Here is a 13,937-nt window from a genome sequence, read left to right on the forward strand (position 1 = left end):
TTTTAAAAATTGCCATGGAGATTTTCATAGTGCCAAACACATGCTTAAGTAAATAAGGCAACAGAGAGTTAGAGAGTGTGGCTACAACGTCATGGCTGAAGTCCACTTCTAGAAGCTCAGTTCTCTAAGAGCAGGAGGCACTTCTGTCTTGTCTGGGACTGTATCTCCCCATTGTCTAGAAGAGTGCCAGCTGTGTGGTATGCACTCAATAAATGTTTTTGGAATGGATTAAATAATGAATTGGCTTACAGAGTATAGGGGTTAGTGTAGTCATCAGCTGTGCTTTTACTTCTCTTCCAGGAACTTTGAGAGAAGGCACACAGTCACCCATTTGTCCACCATCCACTTGCTTCCCACCTTGCCCTGAGAGGTAGCCTCTAGACTCATCAGTGATGAGACAGCCATCATCTATGTGTCAGACAGAACGAAACCTCCTGTTTTGCCTGCTCCAGCATGGCTGGGATCTCTAGCTTGCACGGTCCAGGTTAGGGTTCTGGATTATGCCATGAGTGGATCCCCGTGTGTGATGAAGGCTCATGCATGGGCACCTGGTAGATAAAGCAGCTGGTGAGGAATCAGAGAATGCGCAGGCCAGAAGGGAACAGGTCCCAGTGTGAGGAAATGGAGAGCAGTATTGCTCTCTAGCCACCACTCTTTTATTCACATAGCACTAAGGGAGAGCAACTGCCCAAGGACAGTGTGAAGCAAGCACTTCAAGTGCAGGGCCTAGGGGCATGTGCCCAAACACCACTCTAAAGGAAAAACCTGGGGGGTAGGATTTCCCTGGTGGTCCAGTGGTTAAGACTCTGTGCTTCCAATGCAGGGGGCGTGGGTTTACTCCGTGGTCAGGGAACTAATATCCCACGTGCCACGTGTTGCTGCCAAAAAGAAAAAGAAAAAGAAAAATGTGGAGGGAGATGGTGCTTGGGCTGATGGCTCACAGTTAAATGAATACATTAATTTTTGAATTTTTCCATCAATGGGATTTATGATTTCCAAAAAACACACATGACAGCTGACAGAAACTTCTACCTTGTAGATTGTAGGCAGACAGGTCTCTTGAGTCCATGTTCCACCAGGGCATTCCTCCAATCGCACACATTTATCATGGCACCAGCCACACTGCACAAAGGAAGGGGCGGAGAGGCACTGACTGCAGGACTGGAAATGTTCACAGCCCAAGCCATTCAGCGGGATCTTGGTGATCTGTGAAGACAAGTGATGGAAAGAGCTTCCAGAGGGTTTTTTTGTTTGCTTGTTAATAAAAACTAAATACATCGAAGATACATATAAATATAATTTTACAGAGTCTGACAGGGATAGCACCTATGTGTGCTAATCATGTAATAATGCTTACGTGATTAAAATAAAAAAAACAAATTTCTTCCTTCCTTCCACTGTTGGTGCATATGTGATAAAAGTTACCATTACTGTCCAGTGAACACAAGCATTACCATGCAATATTAGAGGTCCTATTTATTGGGACATTTTGCTCTGTCTGAGATGATTTTATTTTTATTATTTTATTTAAAAATTTTTATTGGCGTATAGTTGACTTACAATGTTGTGTTAGTTTCTGCTGTACAGCAAAGTGAATCAGTTATACATACAAATATATCCACCCTTTGTTTGATTCTTTTCCCATATAGGTCATTACAGAGTATTGAGTAGAGTTCCCATGCTATATAGTAGGTCTTTATTTTCTATTTTATATATAGTAGTGTGTATATGTCAATCCCAATCTCCCAATTTATCCCTCAAGAGTATAAATTAAGCTGCTGGAAAACACACTTGAACCCCCGGGAAATTCTAAGTAAGTTTACATATCATTCTGGCATCAAAATGCACCTCCTCTCAGAGAAAAGGGATTACTGGCCAGTGTCAGATTCCAAGGTACACTTCAGGGTTTATCTGCCTGCACTAGAGTTCTGCCCTTAGGGCTGTAATTCTCATTCTGCGTGTTTGTTTTTCTCATTGAGAAATAGAGGACAAAAAGAGAAGTTCACATCATGAAGAGGACCTAACATAGGTCCAATCTTCCCTGAGTAAAAATTTAACTTGATTTCAGAAGATCTCTGGAATACTCAGGAAAGAACTTGATAGAAGAGAGCCGAATCCAGACGAAGAGAGAAGTTAAAAAGGACCAGGTGACACTGGCTGTAAATATCCACTGAGGAGGAACCACATTCATGGAACCTCCCTGGGGAACAGGGCTTACCTTCTTCCCAGTGACAACGAGTGTATAGCCATTTTGGTTTAGCGGGTGCTCCACAATTGCTTCTGGAGACACAGGGTGGGAATCCAGGAGAAAATTCACGTGTGGGGTTAATGATCCTGATCGAGAAACCACAACCTGAGAAACAAACCAGAAAGCACCCTTAGTCCAACAAGCTCAGTTTAAATATACTGTCAGGGGAAAATGTGGACGATAATGGTAATACCAGATTAGACGAGCTCATGGGTGTTTGAACTATAGGCCCAACAGTTTATCTCACTGTAAATCAATATGATATCTTCTAATCTCCTGCCTTGAAGACAATTCATCTGCACCCCCAAGACAGAGTTTTGCCTGTTATCTTTTAATGATTTCTAGGGAAGGAGATCTTCCAGTCAATCAGCCAGCACATGCAGACAAATCCTCACGATTGTATTGGGAACTGGAAGAGCCAAAACTCTCCCTAGCACAGAAGACCACCCTTACGCTACAAGGATTCTGGATTATTTTTTAATGTATTCTCCTGACCCACCCCACTGAGCAGCTTCCCTTGATGTAATGGAAAGGGTAGTGAATGGGAAATCTGGAGACCTGGATTTGGTTCCAGCTTTGCTACTCTTAAGCCATATGTATAGATCTTTTGAGGTCAAAACAGGCCCTCAGCTAACTTAGAAATGGTGTGCTGTCATTTCTTACAGACCATTGTCCCATCATACTTTTTTACTTTGATTATAACTAAAGTTCTGCTTCTTGGCCTGGTGTTACAATAAGACCTGATGGTTTTAACAATGCCTTGGAAATGAGGTTTGATGATTGGTGTGATTCTTGCTGTTAGGTATTTCTAATCTGGGATGGTTCTCAGCTATATAATTTCCAACTGCCCAGCTGCTAGAACCCAGTAATAATGAAGTCCAGGTATAAAATCAGATGACTATCTGAGATGAACACTCAGACTACAGAGAGTTTAGGAGCACTCAGAGGGACTCTCATTCTTAAATAGGGCATAAGGTTGTATCTACAGGAGGGTACAGGAGGCTGAGCATAGCTCTGGGCTTGGAATTGACTTTGTGAAATTGCCTGACATCCAAATACCGTTTTACATTTCACTGAAAGTGCGTTTATTTGCCATGTGTTTGAAATCATGGGACAAACGTGGGCAGCTGTGAGATTAGGATTAAATAATAAATAACTACTCCTTCTACCTCAGCTTTCTTATCCATAAAATGGGAATGAACTGCGTAGTACTCTAACAAACACACAACATACAAATGTTTTGGGGAACCAGTAGTAAATTTTTTCTTCAGTATAATAAAGGAGTCAAGTTGCCTGAAACAATTTGGGAAGAGTCCCTAATTTGCTCCCAGAGAGTGGACTGTTGATAGAGAAACCAACCACGCTCACACAGAGCTATAAAAATTAAACATCATGACATTTTTTTTCTAACATTTGTTCTATCCCAAACACTCAACACTTTCAAAATAACTCCATTAAGCAGGGTGGCTATATTTGCACAGAAGTTAAGTGATGGATCGAAGGTCATTTGGTCAGAATGGGAAAGGATGGAAACTACTGTTATTCCTAAATTTAGGGCCAAATAGTTATTTATGACGTTTGTAAGGGAAGTAAAAAGAAGTTCAATTACCAGTCCTACCTCAATTACCAGTGCTGGTTACAAGCAGACTATCAGAACACCAAACTTCTATCCCAAATTATCCAGATTTCAGGTAACCAATTTTTCTATCTTGACATACTTCTGGTGCTCACCACCTCTTGTTTTTCCTACCCCTCATGCCTCCCTGCCCCCCAATTTTTTCATATTTCCCTGATTGTTGTCAATCACTTCAAACTGAAAAGGTGAAAAAAATTTTCATTTTCTCACACACAAGTAAAAACCAAAACAATACACCAGCCTTTCTTAATAACCTGACTCTGTTCTCTGCCTCATTCTGTGCTTTCTACTTCACTGGAGATCATTCATCCCTCTGAACCTGCCTATTTGCGTTTTGTTTCTGTCTCTCTTATACCTTCCATTCTATTCAGACCTGCTACATAACAGTCACCTCCTACTAAGTTTTGTCTCCTATCTTCTTGCTCTCTTTAATACCATTTCCCCTATCTATAATAAGAAATCCCTTCTTAATTAATAGGTCATCATCTTTGACTTTATCAACTATCTTAAGCCCATCCAAATATTCATTTCCCAGAAAGGATTAACATTACTCTTTTCATAAAGAAGCTCTTTGCACCTCTGGAACTTGGATAGATTGATTTGGTGCATTACCAGTTAAGACTTTTTGTCTGAAGAACACCATATATGATGGTAACTGAGCCAGGCATTCTGCTAAGTGCTTTAAATGGGAATTTTATTTACTCTTCACAATAATCCTACAGGGTAGGTACTATTGTTTTCCATAAAGAAAAGATGACAGAGAATCTCAGCTAGAAAGTACAAGAGTCAGGTTTCCAAGGAGCTTTATCTCATGCCAGAATCTGTTTGCTTGACCTCTTTTTAAACACTCAACTGATCTACTCTTGGAGCACCAGAGTAAATACCAATAAAAAACTTCAACTCTGAGCTCCCAAGAGCCACTTAGGAGTCAAAGCATTAAAACAAATTTCACAATATATTTGCCTTGCCAAATACTCCTTGTTTCAGTAATCTTGGCTGTACAAGTTAAGTGTGCCTAAGGAGAAAGACTCCACATCTAAATAGTTTTTGATGGCACAGAGGAAATGTTATTAGTACAGCTGGCAAGCTCAACTTTTGATCATGAGCTAGGATAAGTGTGGCTTGTTATAGAAAAAGGAATGAACCAGAGAAGACAGGAAGGCTGTGTGGAAAAGTGAGACGACTGCTTGGAGTTTCAAGCAGAGGTCATATCACAGATGCAGATACATTTTTAGTTGATCATTAGCCCTTTCTCTGGAGGGATACCTATTGCTATTGTTTCTATCATTAATTCCTCACTTTCTCTTATTGCCAGAATTCTAAATGAGTGGGTAACCACTTTAACTCTCAAAATACTCCTGAAGCAATCTTTGCAAGAAGTTAGGAGCTCCTTTTGGTTGTCATGGAGATATTTCTAAGGACAGAACAGAATCCAGCATTTAAATTTAATTCTTATGATAAATCACCTGGCAGTCTTAGGACAATGAGCAAGAAATAGAAGACTGGCAACTATCTTTTGAGTTTCTACTGTGCTGACAACTAATCTTTAGTGTTTAGTTCTCAAAACCATTTTCTTTAATGTTCTTGAAAATACAAGACTAGGGTGAAGGAGTAGGGAGGAATCTGAATTTACTTGACTGTGGTGGCTATGATCTCAAATTACCTGGGGGAGGACAGGGGAAGAAATATATGTAAAAATAAAATAAAACCTTGTGGCTAGGGCCCTAAATTCATGACCCTGAACAAAGTAATTCTATGTAATATATCTATAAATACATAAAGGCCAGACCTCTTCACCCCACAGACAGAGTTCTATTTTTTTTTTTTTTTTTTTTGCATTACACGGGCCTCTCACTGTTGTAGCCTCTCCCGTTGCGGAGCACAGGCTCCGGAAGCGCAGGCTCAGCGGCCCTGGCTCACGGGCCCAGCTGCTCCGTGGCATGTGGGATCTTCCCAGACCGGGGCACCAACCTGTGTCCCCTGCATCGGCAGGTGGACACTCAACCACTGCGCCACCAGGGAAGCCCCAGAGTTCTACTTTTGATTAAACTGTTTTAGAATTTAATTTTCTTTAGGAAGGATGAATACAATTTAACATGAGATATTATTTCTCACATAACGTGAGATACGTGGTTTTTCTCCTCATTTTTTTAAAGTAGACAATTCAGTGGTTTTTAGCATATTCACAGATTTGTGCAACCATCTTCACAACTAATTTTGGAATATTTTCATTACCTCAGAAACCCCACACCCCTTAGCCATCATCCACCCTAGCCCGTCATACCCTCCAGTTCCTGGCAACCACTAATCTACTTTCTATCTCCCCAGATTTTCCTATTCTGGACATTTCATGTAAATGGAATCCTACAATATGTGGTCTTTTGTAACTGGCTTCTTTCACTTAATGTTTTCAAGGTTCATCCATGTTGGAGTATGTATCAGTACGTCATTCCTTTTTATTGCCAAATAATATTCCTTTGTATGAATATACTATATTTTATTTATCCATTTATCAGTTGATGGACATTGGGGTTGTTTCTACTTTTTGGCTACTGTGAATAATGCTGCTAGGAACATCCAAGTCTAACTTTTGGTGAGAATATATATTTTCACTTCTGTTGGATATATACCTAGGAGTGGAATTGTTGGGTCTTAACGGTAACTCTATGTTTAACCTTTTGAGGAACTGCCAGACCATTTTCCATATGGGATGCATAATTCTACATTCCCACCAGCAATGTATGAGTGTTTCAATTTCTTCACATCCTTACTGACATTTGTTATTTTCTGTTTTCTTGATTATAGCCATCCTAGTAGGTGTGAAGTGGTACTTCATTGTGGTTTTGGTTTGTATTTATCTGCAAAATGTTTCCTTAAATTAAGTAAAAGACAAGTTTACTTCTGAAGGTTCACAGCCTTCCATCCATTCCTCCTGCCTGAGACTGACACTTGGGCATCACCTGCTCAGCCTCCCAAGCAAGTTCTCTGAAGAACATACCTCATGGTCAGACTGGACTTTTGTAAAACAGAGATCTAGAGAGGCTGGAGGTGGGGGAGGGGTAGAAGAAACAAAAATGGATTCTCACTAGGAGAAGCAGAGTGGGAGATGCAGCACGTTCCCCAGTGAATTGAGAGAGAGAAAAAAAAAATGTAAGTGAAGGAGATGACACCATTAATAAACAAACTGGGTTATAACTGGATGTGAACTTACAGATCCAGGAAATGAGTCTGCTTTCTCTCTAGTTTCTAGTACAGATCTGGCACATAGTAGGTCCAAAAGGCATATCTATTGCTTAAACATATTAATAGACTGAAATAATAAGCCTACTTAAGCCTTGATGAAGGGATGGGTTTTTTTTTAATGCTTCAGACATTTAGATAACCTTCAAGAGTTTGGTTTGCATTTTCAAGGTATGGTTTCTGATGCCTTTTGCAATGTACTGAATATTTGTGTCCCCCCCCCACCCCCGCAAGTTCATATGTTGAAATCCTAATCCTCAGTGTGATGGTGTGAAGAGATGAGGCCTTTGGATGCTGCTTAGGTCATGAGGGTGAAGCTCTCATGAATGAGGTAAGTGCCCTATAAATGGGACCCCAGAGAGTTCTTGTGCCCTCTTTCCACCACGTGAGGACACAGTGAGAAGATGGCAATCTGTGGACCCGGAAGCAGGCCCTCATTAGACTCCAGATCTGCCGGCACCTTGATCTTGTAATTCTCAGCCTCCAGAACTGTGAGAAATAAATGTTTGTTTTTTTAAGCCACCTAGTCTATGGTAATTTGCTACAACAGCCTGAACTGACTAAAACACCAGCTATAGGTTTATATCTTAAGTATGTGAGAGAAATCGGTATTTGTTTAGAAAGAAATCAGATATAAAGAGTTTTGTTTCAACCAAGGTAAACATCTAATTTTCTGGAATTAAAAAAATGAAACATAAGAAGTGGAAATTGCTGATTGGTGCTGACAACTCAAAATTAGAAGTAGTAAAACAAAGTACCAGGTGGAAAAAGTTGAATTAAATGAAACTTTGCTCTGTTCTTTCACTCTTTTTTTGGTAAGTGGGCACAAGAGTTTCTATACCAACCTGACACTATAAAGGCCAGAGTATGTACAAAAAGTAAAACAATTTTTTTAATGATTATAATACCGATGTGTATGTGTGTTTCAACTTTTTGAAATGAGTCAAAGTGAGTCAAAATGAGTCAATACCAAACTGAGAACTTTGTAAAAAATTTCAAGCATCTAAAAACCAAATAAGCTAGTGAATTTGTAAAAATTAAAAAAAATCCAATACTTTCAAATCAGTATTCCAAATACAATGATTGTGGGATTCGCCAATCTATATATAGAGTATATCTGTCTGAATTTTGAAAAAACTACTGATAAATATATTTTGTTTTAAAATGTCTCTCCATTTTTTCAAATAAGCACCCAAACAAGAAATTCCAGTTATTCCCTGCTACCAAAAAACCCAAAACAAACAAAAGGTTATTAGCACTTTCCCATGGTTTCAAATATGTATGGTGTTTTAAGTTTCTATGCTATAAGAGTTTATATGATATATATATTTCAAGACCATGCATTAATTCATTTTAGGAGACTATATACGAGCTGGGCTTATTTTTTTGTTATGGACATAACTCTGAAATTATTATTTACAACAGGTTCTTTTTCTCCCAAAAGAAATTTCAGAACCCATGAAGTATATTTTCCTCTAAAGAAATATAGCAAAGCTACTGTTCTTTAGAGATGTAACTAAATCAATGATGTACACCTTAAAAAAAGGCAGATGATATTTTTATCTGAGCATTTTATAAAGGAGACGGGTAAGTTAGCAATCGCTGAAGAGGAATGTTCAAGTTCAAGCTTTGTTTGGCTGTGTCTCTGCAGGCTGCTCACAGCATTGATGAGTTGATGATCTGTGTCTACATAGTCTAAAATAGCAGTAATCCCAAATGAAATGTATGCTGCAGGCTTCGAGCACAAAGCACTGACATGCCATGATGGCAGCACAGGAACTGAAGAAATTTAGAGACAGGAGGTCAATAGATGAATCGATTCTTCTTACTAGAAGTGAGTAATTATTGTCAAGTTCACTGATTACTAACATAATCCTTTAAGTGATGGTCATAAGTAATGATCATGAGCTAACGATGTCTTTTTAGGTGGTCCCTACCTCTTGAAGTTTCTTGCTTAAGACCAACTAGTCCAGTTAAGAGGCACAAGAGAAAAGGGGTTATGGGTGGTAACAGCATCAAGGAATTGGGGAGAGGGGAAAGGGTGATGGGAGAAGAGCAAGGATAATGCCAAAGAACCTAATGAAATCTGTGACAGTGCTCAGGCAGTGGCCACTGTATATAGACAAGGTAGCTGCCCAGTGAATGTGGAGCTGAACTTGCAACAAGTCTTGAAAGTGCCTCTCCACTCCCACCCCACCCCCATCCACTTGCTCTCCCTGGCCTGACAGTCATGCACAAATATTTTACTAACGATACTTGCATCTAGAGATTAAAGGCCTTATATAAGTGCTGTAAAAAAAAATCAAGCAAGCGTTGTTTTTGGATGTAGATTAGATGAGGAGCTCAGAAGGGGAGATGTGGGCAATCCCTGTGATTAGTCCTGTGATCTTCATGAGTATCCTGCTTCCCTCTCCCGTGTAGCCCTGCACACTGTGCTCATGTTCCCCAGCCTTGTTCTTTTCTACATCCGCTCTGCCTCCAAAATTCGTAAGAAGGCGTGTTCTTACTGTTTACTTATACTATCTCAAACATTGCTTATCATATTATTTTACTTCAGAGCATCCCAGAGTGATCACACAAATAAAAACTGTTTTTGAAATCTATATCTACACTGACATAGCTCTACAGATAGACCTGAATGTATGTACACATTAGTATATTTAGACATAGCTGCACCTGTGTAAGTTACACGTTTAAATGTTAAAAACATGTCAAAAATGTCCTCTCTTCCATACGTATAATATTGTTAGCTAAACAATATAATTCTTTCTAATCAAATAACCACTGTGAAATACCTGATTCACTTTGCACCCGACAGCTGGGGCTGAAGCTTGTATTCCTAGTCAGAGTTGAACATAAGCACAATAGGAAAGGCAGAAACAGCTGCAAACTCTTGGGAGAAAACATTTGCAAAGCAACTTTGCCTTTAGGCTTCAGGGTAGGAAGGAAGTAAAATCATTTTTCTATTCCTTTTCATGTATGGCAGCTGTCTTTGGGAAAATTATGTCCCTTCTATATTGTAACAGAAACTTCATAGTATTATTAAAACATGGGTTGTAGAAACTTAGGCTTGGCCACAGATTCGGCACTTCAGTGCAGTCAAAACATTTACAGAACTTGGCAGGTTACTGCTTGGACAGATTAAGCTGGTTGGTCCCCAAATTTTTGCTGCACTCCTGACTCCGCCTCCACATTATTTGCTGTAAACAAACTGGATTTCAGTGATGTTGACTCTTTTATCCTTTAAATGGTTTAGGTTTATTTACATAAAATTTTACTAAATGGAATTCTTCTGGGCAAGTGTCAGAGAAATAGATCCTCTCTTTGTGGGTTTCAGTAGCCCTGTGTTTTTTATGTCTTTGTTTTCTCTACTCTTCGTGTCAGATACATGTTTTTATTTCCCCTACTGAAATTTTAGTTCCTCAGAGGCAGGTTCTGTGTCACTGCTTCCTTTGCTGCACTTACTTGCCTAGTAAAGCAAAGTTAGTACCTTCTTGATACATATTTGATGAATTAAGAGCCACCTGGTTTAAAAAAAAAATCAAGGATATCAGTGCTTTTCATAAAATAAATATCTACTCATATACTTATTTTCATCTTTGGTGTTATGGATGCAAAGGTGTACTATGGCTTCTTTTATGAAAATGCTGGGAGACAAGAATAAAACATTTGTTACATTTTTAATAGAAATGTTAAAGCATTTCTATTATAATGAGACTGATGTATATAACATATCACTTGGGTTGTGAAATCTGTCACACAGTAGAACTTACTTAGCTATTAAAGCAATCTATCTAAAAATGGAATTCTTTAGAATCTGGAAATAGGCCAGGAACCTTATGATGTGAAAAAGTGTCAGACCTAAAGTGACTGTAGAAAGTTTATTAATATGGAACTGGATTGGTGAGGTATTAGACAATTAAGAAAAAAAGAAAAGGAGAAAAAAGATAAAGGGAAGCAAATCAACATAGTGAACACAACAGAAATTCAATAGAGGAATTCAGTCATCCTCCTTTAGATTTTTCTTGGAATTCTACAGAATAACATCAACGTAAACTAAAAACACATATAAACACCACATAACAAAGACATTTTACAAGGACAATAGATACGATCATATTTCAAATATGTTAGAGTGCTTGTCTGTGTGGGAGGAGACTGGGCATCTCTCCTTCACATTTTGAGGAGTTAAGGACAGCACTGAATGTTCTGAAGTGGGTGAGTAAGAACACTGGGCTGGGGGAGTGGGAGCAAAAGTGTAGTTAATTGTGAAGCAATAGGAGGAGGGGAGACCAAGTGTGGGATTATTTAGATAACAGGATCTACAATATATGATTCATTTTGAGGTGGGAAAGCTGTATTTACACGTCTCATGATTTTGAAAAAATTCCACCATGCCCATTAGTACAAGAAAAACATCTGATCAGTACCCAGACTGCTCTAAGACAGTGGGAACTTTTAAAAAATATATTTGCTAAAGAATACAGATAGAGAATGTACAGATGGGCAAGTCATAGGAAAACATCATCGTCCTCAATTCGTTTACTAAAAGTCATTGCCGGACTGGGCTGTTAATGATGTCAGATGACTATGAAATAAACATCCTTCTTTAAAAGAAATTTCTAGTCTTTGTGGAAAGTCAACATTTCCAATAGATACCATCGTCACTGTGCATTAACCAAGAATCTACTAATGAACTCATGTTGAAAGCACTACCAATAACTATTAAAGCAGCAAAACAGACCCAACACGAGAGCATTTTAATTTCTGCAAAGTGCTAGTGTTCTTGTATCTAGGGGACACGATAACTGCAAGTCTGAAATGTGAACTTTTATTGTATGGAAATACTGTTGCTCTCCATTAAAGGCATTTCTTAACAAAATCCGGATCTTTTTTTCCCAGTGTTTGCACTTTTTTGTGTCTGACCCCATCATTTTGCAGAATCAGGAGAACTGGAGTTACAATGGGATTTTGATGATAACGTCCCGTCCTAACTCCTGCCAATATTTCTCAATGATGTGAATGTTTCTTCTCATGGAGACGCACGGTTCACACAATAGCTCTCTTTTGATCCGTAGCTTCCCTTGAAATAGGAAAACATCGCCTGGAAGCGCTTTAATTGTTTCATTTTATTTTCCAATCATGTGATAGAAATCATGAATGGAAAAAAAAACCCCAAACCATTCCAGGCAAGAAAATTAAAGCAACCACATTTAAACTGAAAGCTTTAAGAATTTAACAACGGAAAATAGGCCATACACTTCATAAAAAGTGGACCAAGCTTCATTGTTTTGCTTTCAGTCTATGCTTCTAGCTTCCACTGTGATTTTCACTTACAGTATTTGCAAACACCTTACTGTAAAAAGAGAAGGAAATTAACTGCATAACACCAGATAAAACAGACACAGCCACTCTCAGAAAGTATGTACCTGCATGAATCGACCCTCTGACGTTCCAAGATTAGCGATGGTGAGGTCTCCTTTAATAAAGGTGGATATAGATGTTAAGAGGACTTGGTTGAACTGGCCCATGAATAAGTCAACGCGCTGCAAAGCTGTGGTAAACTCCGTTCGGTATTCATCACTGCGCACTTCGCAGCCTGATGAATTTCTCAAAAGTGTCTGGAATAAAATATGGTCATAGAATTAATGTGAGTCCAGATGTGAGCAAGCTATTAAGAAACTTTTTGGTGTGTCTTTTTAGAGCTTGGAGGGAATAGCAAAGATAATAGACAGTTTGCAAATAGACAAATAGTCCCAGAGAGGCAGAAACAATTCTAGTGACCTAAATGACTCTAGTACCAGTAGGTGCTGCTGTGTATATACAGACTGTAAAACTAGGGGCAAATCTTTCCCTCACAGTTTGTATCATGGTTTGATATGTACGTACATAAAAATGGAACTTAGCTGGTGCTAGTAAAAGAAAAACAAAACTATGAATGTTTCAGGCCTGGACATGAAGGTAATGCTTCTAGCAGGCAAGTCCAATGAGATGAATATCAACTGAAATAATCATAAATGTCAGAATCACACTAGGACATTATATTTTAAAACGTGTTCCTTTGTGCATTTGTGCGCAGTGGGGTGGTGGGGATAATTCACGGGGAAGCGGCAGAGCACAGACTCCAGACCTAGGTGCCTGCATCAAACCCTGGTCCTTAATGGTTACTCGTTGTATGTAATTTCTATAACCTCCCTGTGTTTGTGAAATTCATGTTACCTCTGTTATAGTTCCTCCATTTGTAAAACTGAGAGAATTACAGAAATGTACTTACCTTACAGAGCTGTTGTAAAGATTAAATGAGCTAGTTTACAGAAATCTCTTATAATAGAACCCAGCACAGAGAACACAGAGTATTTGTCCTCATTATGGTAAAAGGCTCAAAAAATGTAAAAGTTGTGCATCAAATGCTTTGTTAACCAGCTAACTAAAAGGCAATTACCACTAAATCAGGTATTTATCTTTTAGCTTTAACTTTAAGTGAAAGGATTTAAAGAATATTGTTCACTAATATATGACAATTTAAGTACTATGGATCCCTCCCTTCACCTTGACACCTCAGTCTGCTGATCTTCCTTCTACTACTTCTCAGATTGTAACATTTGTCTCCTTTGCAGGACCATCCATGCTTGCCTGTCAATGTTAGAGTTTCTCAAGACTCCATCCTAGGGCTGCTCCTCTGCTCACTCACTCTTCATACTCCCCACCCAGGATATCTCAGTTTTACTCTATTTAGTTGACACTCACATTTGTACCTCCAGGCTAACTTGCTCCTCTGAGCTGACTGTGCATTTATCAAACTGCCTATGAAAT

The 13,937-nt window shown here is 38.9% G+C and overlaps 1 protein-coding gene across 2 annotated transcripts in view; it reads right to left on the bottom strand.

Annotated features, from left to right (window-relative positions):
• MET (MET proto-oncogene, receptor tyrosine kinase) overlaps positions 1–13,937 on the bottom strand; it is a 127,854-nt gene that overhangs the window by 45,708 nt on the left and 68,209 nt on the right. For both annotated transcript variants that reach the window (XM_022582727.2, XM_089917484.1), the window contains 3 exons: positions 12,554–12,745; positions 2,219–2,353; positions 1,033–1,206 (listed from right to left, as the gene is read on the bottom strand). In XM_022582727.2, coding sequence (XP_022438435.1) covers positions 1,033–1,206; positions 2,219–2,353; positions 12,554–12,745 — 501 coding nt within the window. The remainder of the gene's footprint in view (positions 1–1,032; positions 1,207–2,218; positions 2,354–12,553; positions 12,746–13,937) is intronic.

The sequence above is a fragment of the Delphinapterus leucas genome, chromosome 9, assembly GCF_059928025.1.
Source record: "Delphinapterus leucas isolate spDelLeu-1000000601 "Yukka" chromosome 9, BTC_Dleu_Yukka2, whole genome shotgun sequence".
Taxonomy (NCBI): Eukaryota; Metazoa; Chordata; class Mammalia; order Artiodactyla; family Monodontidae; genus Delphinapterus; species Delphinapterus leucas.